Source organism: Terrapene carolina, unplaced genomic scaffold, assembly GCF_002925995.2.
Source record: "Terrapene carolina triunguis isolate 2854851 unplaced genomic scaffold, T_m_triunguis-2.0 Scaffold132, whole genome shotgun sequence".
Taxonomy (NCBI): Eukaryota; Metazoa; Chordata; order Testudines; family Emydidae; genus Terrapene; species Terrapene triunguis.
The window spans coordinates 2,311,512-2,332,553 of NW_020664483.1; the positions used below are offsets into that span (position 1 = coordinate 2,311,512).

The 21,042-nt window shown below is 42.4% G+C and overlaps 1 protein-coding gene across 2 annotated transcripts in view; it reads right to left on the bottom strand.

Annotated features, from left to right (window-relative positions):
• Nucleotides 1-21,042, bottom strand: part of MAP4K3 (mitogen-activated protein kinase kinase kinase kinase 3) — a 114,441-nt gene that overhangs the window by 41,141 nt on the left and 52,258 nt on the right. For both annotated transcript variants that reach the window (XM_026653159.1, XM_026653158.1), the window contains 6 exons: nt 16,839-16,897; nt 15,490-15,528; nt 15,148-15,201; nt 8,219-8,261; nt 4,758-4,920; nt 1,605-1,717 (listed from right to left, as the gene is read on the bottom strand). In XM_026653159.1, the coding sequence (XP_026508944.1) occupies nt 1,605-1,717; nt 4,758-4,920; nt 8,219-8,261; nt 15,148-15,201; nt 15,490-15,528; nt 16,839-16,897 (471 nt within the window). The remainder of the gene's footprint in view (nt 1-1,604; nt 1,718-4,757; nt 4,921-8,218; nt 8,262-15,147; nt 15,202-15,489; nt 15,529-16,838; nt 16,898-21,042) is intronic.

Sequence of the window (21,042 nt, forward strand, 5' to 3'; positions counted from 1 at the left end):
ATTAAAGCCCATTACTTCTTGTCCTGTCCTCAGTGGTTAAAGAGAACAATTTATCACCCTCCTCTTTATAACAACCTTTTTTATACTTGAAGACTTTTACGTTCCCCCTCAGTCTTCTCTTCTCCAGAGTAAATAAACCCATTTTTTTCAATCTTTTCTCATAGGTCAGGTTTTCTAGCCCTTTAATTATTTTTATTGCTTTCCTCTGGTCTTTCTCCAATTTGTCCACATCTTTCCTGAAACGTGGTGCCCAGAACTGGACACAGTACTCCAGTTGAGACCTTATCAGTGCTGAGTAGAGTGGAAGAATTATTTCTCGCATTTTGCTTACAAGACTCCTGCTAATACACTGCAGAATGATGTTTGCTTTTTTTGCAACAGTATTATATTATTGATCCATATTTAGTTTGTGATCCACTATAACCCTTTGATCTTTTTCTACAGTACTCCTTCCTAGGCAGTAATTTACCATTTTGTATTTGTGCAATTGATTATTCCTTCCTAAGTGTAGTATTTTGCATTTGTTCTTATAGAATTTCATCCTATTTATTCAGACCATTTCTCCAGTTTGTCAAGATCCTGCTGAATTCTAAATTCTGTCTTCCAAAGTGCTTGCAACCCCTCCCAGCTTGGTATTGTCCACAAATTTTATGAGCATACTCTCTACTATGGCACTATCCAAATAATTTATGAAGATACTGAATGGAACCGGACCCAGGACACATCCCTGTGGGAACCCACTTGCTGTGCCCTTCCAGCTTGATTGTGAACCATTAATAACCACTCTCTGAGAATGGTTTTCTAGCCAGTTGCGCACCCACCTTATCGGAGGTTTGTCTAGGCTACATTTCTCTAGTTTGTTTATGAGAAGGTCATGTGAGACAGTATCAAAAGCCTTACTAAAGTCGAGATACATCACATCTATTGTTTCCCCCCCATCCACAAGGCTTGTTACCCTGTCAAAGAAAGATATTAGGTTGGTTTGACATGATTACTTCTTGACAAATTCATACTGCCTGTTATTACCTTGTTTTCTTCTGGGTGCTAACAAAATAGAATGTTTGATTATTTGCTCCGCTATCTTTCCGGGTTCCAAAGTTAAGCCGACTGTTCTATAATTCCCTGGTTTGTGCTATTCCCCTTTTTATAGATAGGTACTATATTAGCCCCTTTCGGTCCTCTGGGATCTCTTCCATCCTCCACAAGTTCTCAAAGATAACTGCTAATGGCTCAGAGATCTCTTCAGCCAGTTCCTTAAGTACTCTAGGATGTATTTCATCAGGCCCTGCTGACTTGAAGACATCTAACTTGTCTAAATAATTCTTAACCTGTTCTTTTCCTACTTTAGCCTCAGATCCTACCCCCATTTACACTGACGTTCGCTGTTAGTCGTCCAGTCACTGCTAACTTTTTTGGTGAAAACTGAAACAAAAAAGGTATTTAACACTTCTGCCACTGCTGCATTTTCTGTTATTGTCTTTCCCTCCTCATTGTGTAATGGGCCTATCCTGTCCTTGGTCTTCAATAAAAGCACGTGCAACTCAATTTAAGGAGTAAAAAAAAAAAAAAAAGAGTATAAAAGTAGATTTGAAATCATTACCTACCAGTATTTCCTTCTTTTCTTTCCTTGAAAAATTAGTGTCTCTATTTTCATTTGGCTGTTGATGTGGAGATCCCTCTCTGTCACCATTTAAATCTAAAGAACTCACTCCATTACCTTCAAAAGAAACGTTTAAAGTTACAAATACATTTTCTCTACATTCAACTTATAATGTAATCGTCTACAGACATGAATTTGATGGGTCAAATTCTCTGTGGGCATTAACGCCATTGTCTTCAATGGAGTTACACCAGCAAAAAAATTAGCCCATTATAACAGGAAAAGGGGTTGTAATCATTTCAATCCTTTCAAGCCCCTAAACGAAGATCAATAAAACTTCTGAAGGTTTTCAGTATGAGATAGTATGAAACAGAGTCATCTTCACTGACTCTCTTTGTATTTACAGCACATGTGGAGAGAGGATATTCACAGATTTAGATTTTCACGCTTTTCCCCAGAACACAGATTTTCCCTTTGCAAACATTGCTGCCAGTCCACGTAGCTGCTTCAAAGCAAAATCAGGAGTTGCAAAAGCTCATTCTCTGAAAAGAGAAGCTTATCACATGTATATCTTCATTTAACCCTCTACATTTGGGAAATTAGGTATTTTTTCTTTTCTGTTCATTAACAAAAGAATTATATAGCCACAGAACTTCCCCCCCCCGCCCCAAACTCTCTCCCTATGGTATTAAGTCAGAAGTTTATACATCTACTTTTTAAGCTAAAGGAGCCTGAAAAATTGTGAGTCTCACAAATGTGAATTTTTAAAAGGCCAAATTTTAAGTGATTAGAACTCAAGCTAATTAACAGATTTACTTGAATATAGTTTCGTTTTCCTCAGGCTATATGCTGAACATTTGGGGCATATAGACTGTTTTTCCTACAAAATAAAGGATGGACTCCCACTTCAAGTGCAAAATACACTCCAACCTTATCTAAGGAGTGACTATGGTGCCTCCATTTTTTAATATAAATATATGTGTGTGTGCGCACACACACACACACACACACATATACATACATACATACATACATACACACACACAGAATTTTATTCTATAAATTCTACATGAAAATTACTACCAAATTTTGGTCACTAACACAAAAAGTTATGTGAACGTGAGATAAGACATTTACCTGTTCTGTAACTGGTGTTCTTCGAGATGTGTTGCTCATGTCCATTCCACATTAGGTGTGTGCGCTCGCCACATGCACCGGTGCCAGAAGTTTTTCCCTCAGCAGTATCCATAGGGGAGCGGCTCTGGCTCCCTCTGGAGTGGTGCTTGCATGGCACGGTGTAAGGGGCGCCACCGGCTCCCCCAACCCTCAGTTCCTTCTTGCCAGAAACTCCAACAGTGGGGAAGGAGGGTGGGTCATGGAATGGTCATGAGCAACACATCTCAAACACCACCAGTTACAGAACAGGTAACTGTCATCTTCTTGAAGTGCTTGCTCATGTCCATTCCATATTAGGTGACTCCAGCAGTTCCCGTGGAGGCGGGTAGGAGTTCACAGCCGCGCAGATTGCCGAACCCAGCATCGTCTCTGGCCCACTGAGTGATGGCATAATGAGATGTGACCGTGTGGACCGAGGACCACATCACAGCTCTACAGATGTCCTGGACTGGGATGTGCGCCAGGAAGGCCGCCGAAGACGCCTGTGCTCTAGTCAAATGGCCCTGACAATCGGCGGTGGCGGGACCTTTGCTAGCTCGTAACAGGTCTTTATGCAAGAGGTGATCCTGATGGAAATCCTCTGCGAAAAACCAGAAGGCCCTTCATCCTATCTGCCATAGCGATGAAGAGCTGGGTCAATTTACGGAAAGTCTTGGTATGCTCCAAGTAAAAAGCTAAGGCCCTCGGGACATCCAGCACATGCAGACGCCTCTCCTCAGCAGTCTGTGCGGCTTGGGGACAGAACACTGCTAGGAACAACTCTAGTAAGAGCGGCGAACATTTTGTGAACCGTCACTGGCAGCAAGAAGGAACTGAGAGTGGGGGGAGCCGACGGCACCCCTTATATCGCGCCATGCGGGCACCACTCCAGAGGGTGCCAGAGCCGCTCTCCTATGGATACTGCTGAGGGAAAAACTTCCGGCACTGGTGCATGTGGCGAGCACACACACCGAATGTGGAATCGACATGAGCAAGCACTCGAAGAACTAAATATTACTGAAAGACATTTCAACCACAATTTGCCATTTGATACCATGTCTCTCTTACACTTATAAACACAACACCAGATACTGATTAAATCCACAGGAAATCATCTGCAAACACTTGGAAGGTGGTAAGGTGATAGGAAATAGCCAGCATGGATTTGTAAAGAACAAATCGTGTCAAACCAATCTGATAGCTTTCTTTGATAGGATAACGAGTCTTGTGGATAAGGGAGAGGCTGTGGATGTGGTATACCTAGACTTTAGTAAGGCATTTGATACGGTCTCGCATTATATTATCGATAAACTAGGCAAATACAATTTAGATGGGGCTACTATAAGGTGGGTGCATAACTGGCTGGATAACCGTACTCAGAGAGTTGTTATTAATGGTTCCCAATCCTGCTGGAAAGGCATAACAAGTGGGGTTCCGCAGGGGTCTGTTTTGGGACCGGCTCTGTTCAATTTCTTCATTAATGACTTAGATATTGGCATAGAGTCAGATCAGGCCTTAAACTCCATATCAAACACCAGAGAAATGCTTACAAACCAATAGGCAGGAAGCACAATTAACTGCTATATAATTACTGAAATCAATTCATTTGTTTATCTGTGAACCTTTGAAGCCCAGTTCTACTCTCAAGTATGTCCACACAACTCCAATTGACTTAAATGGGAGCTTGCGCAGCAGAACAGAATTTGACACTTGGGTCTATGAAAACATACAATGCTGCCCACTGTTACACAGTTTCAGCATATTTCACCTTGATTATGTTGCTTAAGGATCCAATCCTGTCCTCACTGACATCAAGAGGAATTTTGTCAATGACTACAATGGGAGGTGTATTTGGCCCAGTAAGTTATAGTGTACATTTTTACTGCAGCTGGTTTTCCTGTACTATTTTTGCTACTTGCCCACAGAAGTACACATTACCACAGGATGAGTCATGTGTACATCTGTCTAATCCCCACACACTGCTTGGTGTCACTTGTATTACCTATAGGATTAGGCTTCGGGGGAGGCAACCGAGGAGGGGGTGGTCTAGGTGGAACTTGTGATGTTAACTTTGCTGGACTGTCTGAAACAGGGCATCTCTTGATCGTTCCTTGATTATCATCTTCAGAAGAATGACCTTCCTGTGGTATGCAGATGGATTTAGGCTGAAAAATAAATATAAAGATATTAATGAACAATATAAACAAAGTAATCTATCTAGGCATTTATACCACACTCATCATGGTAATACTGTACCAGAGCTCCGCGTTGTACGTATCCCATGAGTGTACTGATAAAGAAAACTGTATGCTCCATTAAGCAAAACAACGTTTACTGCAGAAAAATGCTTAGCAATAAAATAAGTTTCTTGTACTAACAGAAAACTCAAATTATTAAGTAGTGCACTGAAATCATGATTGGCCTGCTGAAATGTCACTACTCATGTCAGGTTCTGCATTCTAGGTAGTCAGGCCTGGTGGCTGGAGCAGTGGTCATAGCCGGACATAGGTTCAAGGCCGGGCCAAGGGTATCACTGATACCAGTGTCTGGGGACAGGCCATGGGTCAGAACTGGGGTCAGAGTCTGTGGACAAGCAAAATCATGATCACAGTTAGAAACAGGCCAACAATCAAAGCCAGGCTGGAGTCAGTCTGAGGGTCAGGAGGCGGGTGCAGAACAGGGTAGGGCACAGACAAGGCTCAAGCGGGCTGGAACAAGGCTCAGGCAAGGCTAGGGCAGAAACAGGAACTGGATCAAGAGCAGGCTGGAAGCCTAGGGAGTCTAAGACTGCGAGGCAGCAGGTGGGTTCCTGGACAAGTAGTGCTGTTGCACAGACTAACTTGCAGCTCTGACAGGGTCATCTGTGCCTGGGGGTCATCTGACCTGGTCCCTGCTCAGGGATAGGCTGCTGCAGCATTCTTGAGGGCTGAGTCACTGCAGGCTCTGCTTATGGGATGAATCAGTGCAGCTGAGTTGCTGCAACATGTCTGAACTATAAGACTCTACAGCAGGCTCTGTTGGAGGAGTGAGTGATGGCACCTATTGAGGCTCTGGGGGATCTAAAGGTCACGCCCCCCCCCAGCCTAACAGGAGGAGCCACTGGACTCAGGCATCAAGAAAGTATGGGGAAGAATGAAAAAACAGCGACAGGGCTGAGGGTCACAGGGTCAAAAGCAGAGATCCAGAGGGGGACCCCGAGGGGTGAGGCATGGCAAGTGAGTAAGCTGGCTGTGGGTTTGGCCCACAGTTTATGTCCAACAGGTAATCAAATCAGAGGCATTTAAGATAAAGTATAGAGCTGAATTATCAGAATGGAGGCTGGCCTTTGGAATCTGTGAAACATGGCTACAGATACCTATGCTTTTGGGAGGACCCCAAATCAGTACATGGCTACAGAGGGCAGGGTCAAGCAGACACACACTGATGGCACTAAAACTGTTGCTAGCTCCCTCCCAGTCATCCACCTGAAACTGAGTTGGTGCCAATCATCAGCAGTTCTTAAACCCAGTCTGTGCCTTTTCGAGTAGTTGTTTCCCTCCTGTATACAGGCAGATCGGAGTAGCAGAGACCTCAGTTCTCCTGCCCCACTAATCCCTTTTCTTTTGTCCTTTTTTCCAATGCATTAAGTACAAACAAGTTTTCTTAGGCATCAGGCATGCGTCTCTCCTTGCTCTAGCTCTTTTCTACCATACCTTGTTGTTATAACAAATAACAGAATGCCACTCTGCATTCGAGTCCTGGTTCTAATAAACACATAATGGACTTACACAGCAGTGTTTTGTATTTTCCCAAATGCTACCCAAACATTAATTAACCCTCACCGTGTCAGGTGCTTGGATAACAGTGCTAAGCATGGTACAAATGCCTAAACAGATACACATATAATTTCCATTTTATAGATCGGGAAATAGACACACAGGGAAGTTGGTTTCCCCCAACATAGAGTAAGTCAGAGTAAGACCCAGGATTTAAAAAGTGAGAAATCTTCAATGGTTGCCTCACATCCCTAGAACTTGCTGGCTTTCATATTGCTCTTCCACAGCCGGCAAAAGACATTGAAACAAGTCAAATTTTTTTTTTTTTTAAATAAACATTGTTCCCATTTATGGCTTCAGCACTATAAAGCAACTGATTTGTCTGTTCTGCATTTTGGTTATTGCTATTGACTGTCCTACTCTTGGAACCTTCAGAACCCAAGTTTGTCCATCACTCTTGCTCATTACCTCAGCATGCGCAGCACCAGCTGGAGATGGAAGTCCTTTCTTGTGTGCTGCCTTTACTGATACAGCTTTCTTGCCCTACAGTGCCATCCATAGGACATTTCACAAGAGTTTGTCTCTGCTGTTCTGTGGTCAATTATGAGAAGTGGAAGACTCATGGTTAATGAATATCTACAGCACATGGAGGCAGCCATAATTGGCAAGGTCAGGTTGTGGAAGTTGCAAGGCTCTCAAAGGTCCCAGTTGTAAAATGGAAACCTACAGCACTCCCTGCCGAGGAAGGGAGCAATCACAAACCTAACAGCAGATTCATTAGGCTAGAATCCACTGGAGCCAGGAACACCATGGGCCCACTGAGCTGCAGAACTGGCTGGGCCAGTGGGGCAGAGAAACACTAGGCTCCGGAGGCCTGTGACTTCATCCAACCCAAGGAGAGGGCTGATGTGCATGCTACTCTAGGGCCAGAATCTGCAGATTGAGGAAATAAAAATGAGATCCGTCAGAAGAGCATGAAAGGAAAAAAGCCTGTAAAGCAGAAAATGGCAGAGGCTGACAGCTCAAGTACAGACTGGTTGCAAGAGACCGGGCAAGGCGGCATCTAACAGACTCTTAAAGGGCAACGTTTTGATGCCAAAACACAGAATTCCCCTAGGCCTGTCTGCACAGCTAAAAGCAGGAATGGTTAACCCACCCAGCGTTGGTGAATGGACACACTCAGAATAAGATACAGGGTTTTTTTGCACCTTTTAATTTACTTTGAATGTACAATGAAAGTGTAGATCAACAGTGTTCGTGTAAGTGGCAGTATTTGAGATCTGATCTGTACACACAACCATTTAAGTATCCCATCATTGCAGCTGAAGTTAGTAGTCAAGACTCTTGCTGTGGTGGCCCTTTGGTGGGAATTCCTGCCTCCTCATCCCCAAATCCTTCAAATACCTAATCTAATCCCTCCCTAAATATTAATGGTACACTCAAACACCATTTCTGTATTGCTGAATACCACAGATTCTATTATACACATTTCCCCAAATTAGAGATGTACACAAATAATTGAAAGGTCAAATCTCACCTTGATAAATTTGGGGCCAATAGAAGTTTTGAGTAAAGTTTTCAAAAGTGCTTAAGTCAATGAGACTCTTAAGTCATTTAGACACTTACGAATTTTTGGGAAAAAAAATTAAATAAAAATATTTTTAGCATATTTCTCCCCTTATGTAATACAGTGGAAAAACCTGCTTACCTTCGGTGGTAAAGGAGGTGGCACTTTAGGTTTAATTGTAGCGCTACAAAGAAAAAAAGTACAGATCATTTAGAAGTTATCCAAATACAGATCTCAGACACATCCTCACAATGCTTTATTCTTGATGCGGTCAGCGTAGGATTTATTTTTATATTTTTAAAATGCTATACAAATAATTGAAACATCCTGAGCTTTCTGATCAATACCAGTGTTATTTCTAAACACTTACACGATGTATATTTTCAGTGTTGCTCCCTCCTTTGCCCCAGATACAAGCAGGAGGAACCCAAGTGCCCCCGGAGACCTCCCCCTGAAGTCATGAGTGACAATTTTGAAATGCTCAGCTGTTGAGGCTATATGGACTTGTGCAGGAGAAGAGAGGAGAGATTCTTAACAGGGAGACGCAGAGAGGACACAGCGTGAGTCTAGCATGTGTTGAAAGAAAGAGGAGGGATTTAATACTTAAGTGGGGAATACAGGATATTAGTTGGATTTACTAAAAATGTATTGATGGTCGTGTGGAATGATGATGATTACATAGGATGACGATAGGGTGGTGAGGTGTGCGGCAAGTGACCACACAGCTGTGCTGTGGCTGAGGACAGCGCACATCTACTAAATAGCTGCTCATCTCATATTGGCCTACCAGCAAGACTTTCCAAACGCCACATTGCTGACCCTGAGGCTACTGATGCCCACCTAAGCCCTTTTGACACGTTTGATTTTTTTTTTTTTTTTTAAACTTGTACACCTTGACAAATTGGAGAACTGGTCTGAAATCAACAAGATGAAATTCAGTGAAGTGCAAAGTACTACACTTAGAAAGGAAAAATCAAATGCACAACGACAAAATGGGGAATAAACTGGCTAGGTGGTAGTTCTGCTAAAAAGCATCTGGGAGTTATTCAATTTGCAATCCACTATATAAGTCAACAATGTGATGTAGTTGCAAAAAAGGCTAATATTCTGGGGTGTATTAACAGGCGCGCCATATTTAAGGCAGGGGAGGCAATTATCCTGCTCTATTAGGCACTAGTGAGGCCTCACCTGGAGTACTGTGTCCAATTTTTGGGGCTACACTTTAGGAAAGGGGTGGACAAATTAGAGAGAGTCCAAGGGAGAGCAACAAAAATGTTAAAAGGTTTAGGAAACCTTTTTGAGGTTGAGGAGGGGTTAAAAAAAAAAAAACTTAGGCATGTTTAGCTTTGAGAAAAGAAGACTGATGGGGGACCTGATAAAAGTCTTCAAAGATGTTAAGGGCTGTTATACAGAGGACTCTGATCAATTGTTCTCCATGCCCACTAAAGGTAGGACAAGAAGTAATGAGTTTAATCTGCAGCAAGGGAGATTTAGGTTAGATATTAGGAAAAACTTTCTAACTCTCAGGGCAGTTAAGCTCTGGAACAGGCTTCCAAGAGAGACTGTGAAATCCCCATCACTGGAGTTTTTAAGAACAGGTTAGACAAACACCTGTCAGGGATAGTCTAGATTCACTTGGTACTGCCTTACCACAAGAGGCTGGATGTGATGACTTTTCAAGGTCCCTTCCAGCACTACATTTTTATGATTCTATCATTCTGTGATCTCTGTTTAATGTTTTGTATTTTGAACTTTTTACCAATCTTTACTGTACCACCTGTGCATTTGCAAATAATGATGATGAAAGCAGCAAACATCTTTCCTTGGACGGCTAATGGACGTGACCACTGGATTCTTCATCTCAACCATATGCAAAGCAGCAAATCTGTTCACAGCATACTATTAACCTACTATTCGGTAATGTGATCAGTAATATTTTTTTCCTTTTCCTTGCAGAATTCTGTGTGGACCTGAGTTCTCACGAAGCAAATATTCAACACCCTGGTCCTGGAGAAAAATATATCAGCATAAAATGAAAAGCTATTTCAAGTTTTTTTTTTCCAGCACTTTGTTGTAAAGGATTTGCTGTAATTTTGGTCTTGCATTCCTATACTGTTGTACAGCCTGTTCTGTTAGAAATATTTTCTTATCTTTTGGAAGTATAAAATATTTAGTGTGAATAATTTTGAGAATGCAGCCCTGAAATCTTGAATTCTTGCACAGAAATTTAACTGCTTTTGAATTATGCTTCTCCAAAAAAAAAGGTTAAGAAAATATCCAAGAAGTGAGAATTTTTTTGGAACACTCTTATCTTCCCTTGCCTGGTTTCCCTAAGACTGTCCAGAGAAGTTCTATCCTAGCATAAGGTCAGGTTGATTTTGGTTTGGAGAAGGGGAGTTGGAGGAGGAGTTCAGAATCCAGTTTATACTAGGAACCTTGTTTCATCTTTAACAATGAAAGTAACTATCTTCTCTCTCATTTACCCTCACTCAAATCCTCTATCATATAGCAAAGTTAAAATCTTGAAAATTTTCCTTTACATTCTTCTCTGCATCTCAGGCAGACATCACAGGATGCTGTGTCATTGCTGGGAGATAGCTAATCAACACCTTTTATCTATCAACACTGGTTGCACAGAGGCTACTGGCCTGGATTGTGTCAGTGGAATCAACAGTATGGCTAATACAAAAGTATCAGAACTAAAGGCATGGGCTATGGATCCTGGATATCAGTGCATACAGAGCTCCTACAGCCTTGAGGGGTCCAGGCAGCATCAGCATTGGGACACAGCTTTGGTGTACTTGAGTTAATGCAAAAAACTTCAACACAGCCAATGTGATATGAAGACACTATTCACCAGAGTATCCAGGCACTCAAGATATAAGACCTATGAATCTTTCCTATCTTCAGGATTGTGGATTACATCAACTTGAATGTGGCTGGGGTAGGTTGACACTTCGGTTGCTTCCAGGAATCGAGGGCAAAGATGGTTGCATGTCAAGTGAACTCTTCAACAATGACTTGGTCTTGTGGAATGTGTGTGAAATAACAGAAGTGCTGAGCCCTCAATGTGCTCTAGAGAGACACACCAGGGGTTCAGCTGAATGCCTCACCTGTACTGAGGTGGGGCTTTGGACTCATTCCATCAAGCTGATATCAGAAGGACTGATGCGGAGCTTTAGTGACCAGATGACAGCCATGAATGTGGAGAAGACATCCAAACCATGGAACATCTAGTGAACCAGTGCGCTTCAAGATCCTTCTCTGGAGGGACAGCCTTGATTCATCCAAGTCACCAAAAAGCCAGAGAGTGCATGACAAACTTGGATGTCAGCCTTTACTGTTGCTTTTCAAGTCGCCAAAAGAACAAGTAGAAGACTGACCCGTTGGGACTGGACTGTGGCTCACTCAAGGTTGAAGCCTTCAAGGCTTCTTGCCAGACTTATAGAAAGTTTCAGAGAAAGCCAATACGGACCTTCTGGTTCTCTCTCTAGGACCTGACTGTTTGTGGTGAAGTCTGTGAGCAAATCATGGTCCTTTTGGAGGCAGAGAACACACCAGATGTGTCTGTCCATAGGGAACATGGTCAGACTGAACTCAAAATATCTCTCGAAACTACTGGGCTCTTTCTTACGTATCCTGAAAGAAATAAAGAAACAAACCACAGAAACCCAGAAGCCACATGAAGACATTGATGTGAAAGTTCTGACTGCGCAGGAGCTAGGAGTAAGGATCCCTAGCGTATCAAGCAAAGCAGCCAGAGCCAAGTGCTTCAGGAAAACAGGAGCCAAGAGATTCAAGTCCTGAGACTTTAAGTAGGTGGTGTTGACTACAGACAGACTGAGATGAGGAGGAAAAAACGTTAAACAAAACTTAACAAGAGAGACGAACTGAGCATTAGAAGAGGCATCAAGCTGAGCTGGTTGCAGCACAGACCACAGCATTGCAGCTATCCAACACAGCTTCTTCATCAAGTGCAATCAGAATGGAATTGGTGGAATGGAGTGCTATGGGGACACTTACATTCCACTGCATAAGTGGCCTGAGCTATCCCATTTGTTCACACAGCTTTGAGCAAACCAAGAGTAAGTTCTATCCAATCTTATCTTTGAAGATTAAACAAAAAAAAAAAAAAAACAAACCCAGCATTAAGTTATAAATGTTTTTTTTTTTAAACCTAGAAAATTCTTCTTAGAGGAAAAACGATTAAGAACTTTTCTACATGCATCACATCTCAAATAGCATATATGCCGCCATTTTGAAAAGGTAACTAATAATTAAATAACTGCACCTTTAATGTGATATCACCTGCCTCTGAAATCATGTACCACAAATGTAAATATCAATGTCAGCACTTTTGTCTCCATCTCACCTTTGGAACCTTCCCCCCAAATAATTCATAGAAAAACAATCCAAAGGTTAGTGTTGTGTCATATATCAAGCACCCTACTCCCTGTCACCACCCCATGTCCCAATATTAGTCAATCAGTAAAGCACATCATTTGTAAAAACTTGTCCCTCTTCGCTGATGGCTGCCCTTCTCACTGAATACAGGGGTTATAAGCGCATACATTTTTAAAAACTTTCCTTGATAAAATGGTCATAATAGCAGTGGAACAGCTAAAATGAGAAGATTCATTAAAATATATTTAGTTTCTCTACGAGAATGTTAATAAACTCGACTAACAGTTCACAGGTTTCTAATATAAAGCAACAGCTCTTTGAAGATCATCCATTAGCAGGAAAGTAAAAGTGAATCAAAAACAGTCTTCTTTCCTATCTCAGGCAAACGATGTATTTGTTTTAAGAAGGTGGTCTTTTCATACATACAGGTTTCACATTTTAATATAATTCCTTTTCAGTTCTCCTCTGCCTCTACCATAGTTAAACATAGATTTAGAATAGTCATATTATTTGTTCCACTGAAATTTAATATGAATTAAAACTTTCCAGTATGATGTTTTTAATGTTGTAAATAATAATACACCAGGGTTTCTGGTGCAACAGATGATTTCATTAGCTCAGTATAGCCCTTTTTCCAGATCAGAATTTTAGCGAGGTGGCAAAATTTACAGATTATACAAAATTACTCAAAATAGTTAAATCCAAAGCAGACTGCGAAGAGTTACAAAGGGATTTCACAAAACTGGGTGACAAAATGTGAGATGAAATTAAATGTAGATAAATACAAAGTAATTAACAGAGGAAAACATCATCCCAACTATATATACACAAAATGATGGGGTCTGAATTAGCTGTTACCACTCAAGAAAGAGATCTTGGAGTCATTGTGGATAGTTCTCTGAAAACATCTGCTTAATGTGCAGTGGCAGTCAAAAAAGCGAACAGAATATTAGGAATCATTAGGAAAGGGATATTAAGACAGAAAATATCATAATACTGCTATATAAATCCATGGTACGCCCACACCTTGAATACTGTGTGCAGTTCTGGTTGCTCCATCTCAAAAGATATATTAGAAATTGAAAAGGTACACGGAAGGGCAACAAAAATGACTGGGGGATAGAACAGCTTCCATATGAGGCTAGATTAAAAAGACGGAATATTCAGCTTGGATAAAGAGACGACTAAGAGGGGATATGACAGAGTTATATAAAATCATGAATGCTGTGGAGGAAGTGAATAAGAAAGTATTATTTAACCCCTTCCATAACACAAGAACCAGAGGTCACCCAATGAAATTATCAGACAAAAGGAAGTACTACTTCATACAACGCACAGTCAACTATAGTACTTGTTGCCAGGGGATGTTGAGAAGGCCAGAACTATAACTGGGTTCAAAAAAGAAGTACAGTAAAAGCTTTTTTAACCGGCATGCTGGAGGAACGGGGAGTGCCAGTAAATTAAAAATGCCAGTTAACTCAGAGGGAGGGGTTTGGCGTGCAGAGGGGGTGTGTGGGGCAGCAGGGACATGGGAGGGATTGCAGGGCATGGGCTCTGGGGGGGAAGGAGGGTTGGGTCCGGGAGGGGGCTTGGGGCAGGGGCATGGGAAGGAGCTTGGGGTGCTGGATGCAGGGGGTGCTCACCTCCAGCGGCTCCCCGTCCCTGCTGCTCCTGGCAGAGGTGCAGCCAGGCAGCTCTGCAAGCAGGCACACTGCCTCTGTCTGAAGGCGCTGCCCCCTGCAGCTCCCATTGGCTGCAGTTCCCGGCCAATGGGCTGAGAGCCGCGGAGTCAGCGCTCGGGGAGCGGGGATAGAAGCAGCATGCCTGCAGAGCTGCCTGGCCGCGCCTCCGCCAGCAACTGCAGGGAGGGGAGCTGCTTGCGAGGAGCCGCCAGAAGTGAGCGCTCCCCCCCATCCAGCACCCCGAGCCCCAACTCCCTGCCCCAAGCCCCCTCCCAGACCCAAACTCCCTCCCAGAGCGCACGCTACAGCCCCTCCCACGCCCCAGACCCCTGCCGGCCTCGCACCAACTGCACTGTAAACCAGACTTTCAGTGCAGATCAGAAATGCTGGTTTATAGAGCTTGCCGGTTGGTGAAGTGCCAGATAAAAGAGCTTTTACTGTAGATAAGTTCATGGAGGATAGGTCCATCAATTGCTGTTAGCCAAGATCATCAGGGATGCAACCCCATGCTCCGAGCATCCTAAGCCTCTGACTTCCAGAAGCTGGGAAGGGATGATGGGGTGGATCATGCGATAACTGCTCTGTTTTGTTCATTCCCTCTGAAACATCTGGCACTGGCCACAATCAGAAGAGAGGATACTGGGCTAGGTGGACCATTAGTCTGACCCAATATGACTGTTCTTATGTTGATTTAATTATAATAAATTAAAGAAAATAATTAAAAGATACTGCGAAAGAGCTGTACAAAAAGAGCTGAACATTAAAATATTATTTCAATATTAATGCAAATCAATCAGCAGAATAAAGCAAAACACCAGTGCTGTGATCCAATCAGAGATTACTGTGATTTTGCTACTTTAAAAATATATCAGAAGGAAAAAAAAATCAAGGTGTTCTCACATTCAGAATACAATTCAAACAAAATTAAATTTTCAGCTACCCATGAATCAGAGAGCAGATACATCAAAATAAAAAATGACTTACTGTTTAGCATCATCGTCTGCATCATCATCATCTTCTAAATGTGCCACATGTCCCCTAAGGAAATGAACAAGGTACCATGGCTGAGTGCCCTTCATTAAAATGACTCTAGCTACTATGAAAGAATTCTGGTATGCAATATCTCAAGGGCACCTTCTATACAGAACATTATTATGTTGCTTTGTATTTTTATTTTCTTTTTCATTATTCTTTAAAGCACAAATTCAACCCAGACAAATGAGACCTCTCCCATATCTTCAAATGAGCATTAGTAGATTGTAACAGGTGCAAGAAATCAATGTAAAAAACACTTTGAAACACACAAGAGAAAAATAAAAAAGTTACCGCTGATGCAGTTCTTCTTCAACTGATTTTAGGAGACTCCTTCAAAATTAATAAGAATACAATAAATAACTGAACACAAACTGAAGAAAGCACTTGGAAAAGAAGACATGAATAAAAGTTCTCAATTCAAAATAAGCTACTCTATTCTAATAAGAGACACCGATTTTTTTGCTGAAGACTAATTTCATTGTTTCAATATAGTTACATGATGCTATTAAACAGTGTTTATCTACATTTATTAGCGTACTCCTAATTACTGTACCTGGCCATCACCTTGTACTGCAAACTAGGGCTATTTTGGCTTATTTCAATATTTACCTGTTTAAACTGAAACCAAGATACTTAAGATTAAATAGTATGTCATCATAAAAAGTAAAAGTGACAAAAAGATTAAACTATCAGGAGACCACTAGTCCCAATTTTATTATCTTAAAATTCACATTTTTCATAGTACTATGTTTTTCCCCTCAAAATGCAGATTTCAACATGCTAAAAAATTACAACTTCTAAGCCAATCATGCTGGCTGTCATGCAAACATCTGCATACATGCATGTGACAAAAGGGCGGCAGGATTTTTACAGAAAGGAGGATTCCTGAAAATGTCAATATTATTCCCTACTGAAAAATAAAAAAGATCTACAGAGTGAAGGAAATGCAATGCCTATACTTTCATCAAAATATTTATACAACTTTTCTATTATAAAGCTACATGTCAAGAGTTTGACTTGTACAGACAGTGTCATTTTAAATATAAAGGCACCTGAAGTATCCGAAGTATCTGAGGCTGGAGAGAATCAATGACTATTATCTCATTTCATACAGTGCGTGTATCTGGATAACTACATCAAAACTCACAACGTAAAGTTTAACCTCTAAGGAACTTAATGACAAAACTGTAATGAATAACGAGTTCTCTATAGATGTGTAAATGTTTTAAGTTTTTTTTTTTTAAACAAACACGTGTAAGTACATCCCCATAACTGGCCAGATGACTTGGGCAGAAGGGCAATATCTTGCTGTAAGGGAAAGTTTGTCACTAAACAGACTCTGATGTCTGAAACTGATAATGACATTCTAGAGGCGATGGGGGTGACAGTCTCAATATCTTGAGAGTACACCTTAATATGCTGAGAACTGTTCTCTCTATATCAGCTGGAGTGATTATTATTGTAGAAGTCAATAGTTTAAAAACTGCACAACTATAAATAACCAAAGGTTTATCATGTTTTACTGCATAAACTTCAAATTACATTTTACTACTACATTACCTGCGGTTTTAAATTTAAACAATGAATTTAAGTCTCAATTAAATTTTAAAAACCAAGGAAAAATGCCCTCTTTTACTCACTTATTTGCACCTAAGAAGCAGCCACTCTGGGGACCATGACCATATTCTAGCTGCAGATCCTATAAATAGAAGAGAAAGAGTTTTAAGATGAAAAGACAAGAGAGTTAAAAACACGTCACATGCTTGCCTCACCCTCTTTACTGTACCCAAGCCACACAACTAATTCTGTCCTACTGCCACTCTTGGCTCTAGACCAGGGGTGGGCAACCTTTCAGAAGTGGTGCGTCGAGTCTTCATTTATTCACTCTAATTTAAGGTTTTGCGTGCCAGTAATACATTTTAACGTTTTTAGAAGGGCTCTTTCTATAACTCTATAATATATAACTAAACTATTGTTGTATGTAAAGTAAATAAGGTTTTTAAAATGTTTAAGAAGCTTCATTTAAAATTAAATTAAAATGCAGAGCCCCCCGGACCGGTGGCCAGGAACCAGGCAGTGTGAGTGCCACTGAAAATCAGCTCGCGTGCCGCCTTTGGCACGCGTGCCATAGGTTGCCTACCCCTGCTCTAGGCCCTCATTCATAGGCCCCTTAAGCCTGGGTCCCTTCCATGCCCCAACTCTGCCATGCCTCACATCTCCTCAAATTCCTCCATAAAACACACTTCTTTCATAAAGCCATTCAACCACAGTCCCCTCCTCAGGGAAATACTGAGCTAGAGGAGCCTTTCCACTGATGACTCAAAAAAACCCAAACTACGAAAACATCAAACTTGTGGAACTAGCAAATGGTGTGTTAACCTTCAATTAGTCACACTACTTTTTGTTGAATCCACCCAATCTCTGTGTTCATTTTAATTGTATATATTTATATTGTCAGTTCTTCAGGGCAGAGATCTTGTAATGTCTGTAGTATACAATTGGCACTATCCAAATAAATACTATATAGGGAATCCTGCAAATATTTTGTTTGTTTTAGTTATAAAGGCAACAAATATTTTAAGGACAACTACTATATGCTCATTTATTTTACATGTAAATTTTTTGGTATGAAATTCAAAATACTACATTAACCAAATATTAAAGTTGCAAAATCAAGCACTTACAAATTACGAAGTGCTAGGTAATCTTAAGACTAAGCATGAGGTGGCAAGGAACCCCAGGAGACACTGCTCTCAAAAATTCTGAGCTCATGTACCAGAAGGCATGCTTATCTCATTAATGGGAATAGGCAGAGTTCACCTTAAAGAATCACCATACTAGCATGTCCCAAGAGAAGACTATTAAAGCTATGGGATGTTTGTCTCTCCTCAGCCAGGTCAGGATTGGAGAAGTGTGTACACAAACTCCTTCCCCTAAACACTTGGGGTTCACCTATACTGGGAAATGAGTGATGTTTTAAGACGTTAAAATTTTTAGACACCACTTAGCAGCTTGTATAGAACAGAACTCTCTCAAGCATACCCCATTCCAGAAATATCCAGTCCATCACCAACAGATATCCTGGTAACAGTGATGAGACTAGTACAGACAGATTAGATAGGCAACCACCCCACAGTGAAGGGGCGCTCCATAGCCTGAGCCTCTCACTCTCCCATATGAAGGACATCCTGACAAAGAAGAAATGCTTACTCCACTCCTCAGTCTTCTCATCCCAGTCTCCCAGCCCAGCCAGTCCTAATCTTCTCCTCCAGGCTCAATGTCCAAGTCCCAGTGTCCTCACAACTCCCAGTCTCTCTCTCCACACGCCCAGTCTCTGTGCCCAGCCAGTCCCAGTTCCCAGCTCATCTGACCCCAGACTTCTAGTACTAGTCTCTATCTTCTCAGACTTCTCATCCCGTCTTAGTCTCCCCACCCCTCAATTCCTTGTCCCATTCTCTTCGACCAACCAGTTCCAATTCTCCCTGACACCCAAGTTCCTTTCCAGATCTGCGCACCCTCCTCATGCCTCCCAGTCCTTCCAGTCCTCCCAATCCCAGTGACAGTCACAGTTTCTCTCCCCAATCCTACAGCCCCAAGCTACACCTTTCTCTCTTCCAGTCCCCTTTTTGTCCCCTTTGCATTCAAACCAGACAGCTTCCTCTCCCAGGCTGCCTGGGCCCAAGAGGGGGGGTCACTGAGAGGACAGGAGAGACTCTAAGGCCTAGTCTATACTACAAAGTTGTGTTGACATAAGCTACCTTGCATCAACCTGATGATTCCCTGTTCTGTTCATTCCCTCTGGGGCACCTGGCATTGGCCACTGTCAGAAGACAGGATACTGGGCTGGATGGACCTTTGGTCTGACCCAGTATGGCCATTCCTATGTTCTTAACCTAGTTGTGCATGTGTCTACACTTAAATTTGTCTCCCACCGTAAGTGTCCTGTTACACCAACATAGTAATACCCCCTCCCCAAGCAGCCGTAAACCAAGGTCAATGTACGGAGGTCAATACAGCGTGCATGTAGACACTGTTACCTATGTCAACCCTAACAATTCTCCAGCAGCTGTCCCAAAATGCGCCACACTGACCACTTTGGTTACCACTGTGAACTCCACTGCCAAGAGGTCACGTAAACCAAGAGTCCTCCCTCCCTTTTAAAGCCCTGCAAATTTTGGAATTTGTTTTCCTGATTGCCCGGTTTGGCGAGCACACCAAGCAGCTCTCCACTGTTGAGTGCAACTGTCCAACTGAGCATGCTGGCTACGCGCTCCAGATGTGCTCCGACAAGAGACATTGATTCTCCTGGACCTGTAGGGAGAAGAGGCTGTGCAAGCATTGCTATGGCCCAGCCGCAGAAACGTGGACACCTACAAGCAGGTTGCTCAGGGGATTCAGGAGAAGAGGTACTACAGAGCCCAGTAACAATGCTGCATGAAAGCCAAGGAGCTGTACCAGGCATACCAGAAAGCCAACAATCAATTGGTGCTAAGCCATAGACTGCTGCTTTTAAGATGAGCTGGCTGCCATACTCAGCAGAGACCCCACCACCACCCTGCACAATACAGAAGATACCTCCGAAGAGTCCAAGTCACAGGCCTCTACCGGGAACAGCGAGGGGGAGGAGGAGGATGGGGGACTGGTGACTGGGGGATCCAGCTGTGCAGCGAGCCAAGACCTGTTTTTGATTCCACCACAGTCCAAGCAGTTGAGCACAGGCGAGCCCAATTCAGGGGAAGAAATCTCAGTTAAGTGTGTACATAAATTTTCCATTACAGGGATGCCCCCTGCCCACAAGACCAGGACTTTTCATTAATTTACTCGTCCTAGAAGAGGTAGTTGTACAACCAAGAGAGGTAGAGATGCACACAGCAGCCAGCTATAACCATTTTGATTCTGTTCACACTGAGGTCCAATCCTGTGAGTAAACTATGCTCCTTCAAATCGACCAAAAGCACATTCAACTGTCATTCTGCACCTGCTGAGCTGGTAGTTGAATCATTCCTCGGAGCTGTTGAAATGGCCGGTGTATGGCTTCATAAGCCAGGGGAGCAATGGGTAGCTTATCACTATTGTCGTTTCAACATTCCCGAAGCTAATCTGCCAGTCTGGAAAGAAAGTCCCTGCTTGCAGCTTTCTGAAAAGTCCTGTGTTCTTAAAGATGTGAGTGTCATGCACCTTCCCTGACCAGCCCACGTTGATGTGGGTGAAGCATCCCCAGTGATCACCAACAATTGCACCACCATAGAAAAGTAGCTTTTTATCTCGATGCACTCGGTGGCAAGTAGGTTTGGTGCCAAAATAGGGATGTGTGTGCTGTCTATTGCTCCACCGCAGTTTGGGAACCCCACTGCTGCAAATCCACCCACTATGTCCTGTACATTGCCGAGAGTCACTGTCCTGTGTAGCAGGAGATGATTAATGGCCCTGCAAATTTACATGACAAGGGCCCATGCAGTGGATTTCCTGACTACACGTTGATTTCCGACTGAGTGGTATCAATCTGGCATTGTACGTTTCCACAGTGTGATTGCCACTCGCTTCTCCACGGTCAGTGCAGCTCTCATTTTGGCGTCCCTGCACTGGAGGGACATAGTACTTGTACGATATAGTGTACTTGGACTTTCAAAAAGCCTTTGACAAGGTCTAGCACCAAAGGCTTTTAAGCAAAATAAGGAGTCATGGGATCAGAGGGAAGGCCCTCTCATGGAACAGTAACTGCTTAAAAGGAAACAAAGGATAGGAATAAACAGTTTTCACAGTGAAGAGAGGTAAATAGAGTCCTCCGAGGAGTTAACTAGGACCACTGCCATTCAACATACTCATATATGATCTGGAAAAAGG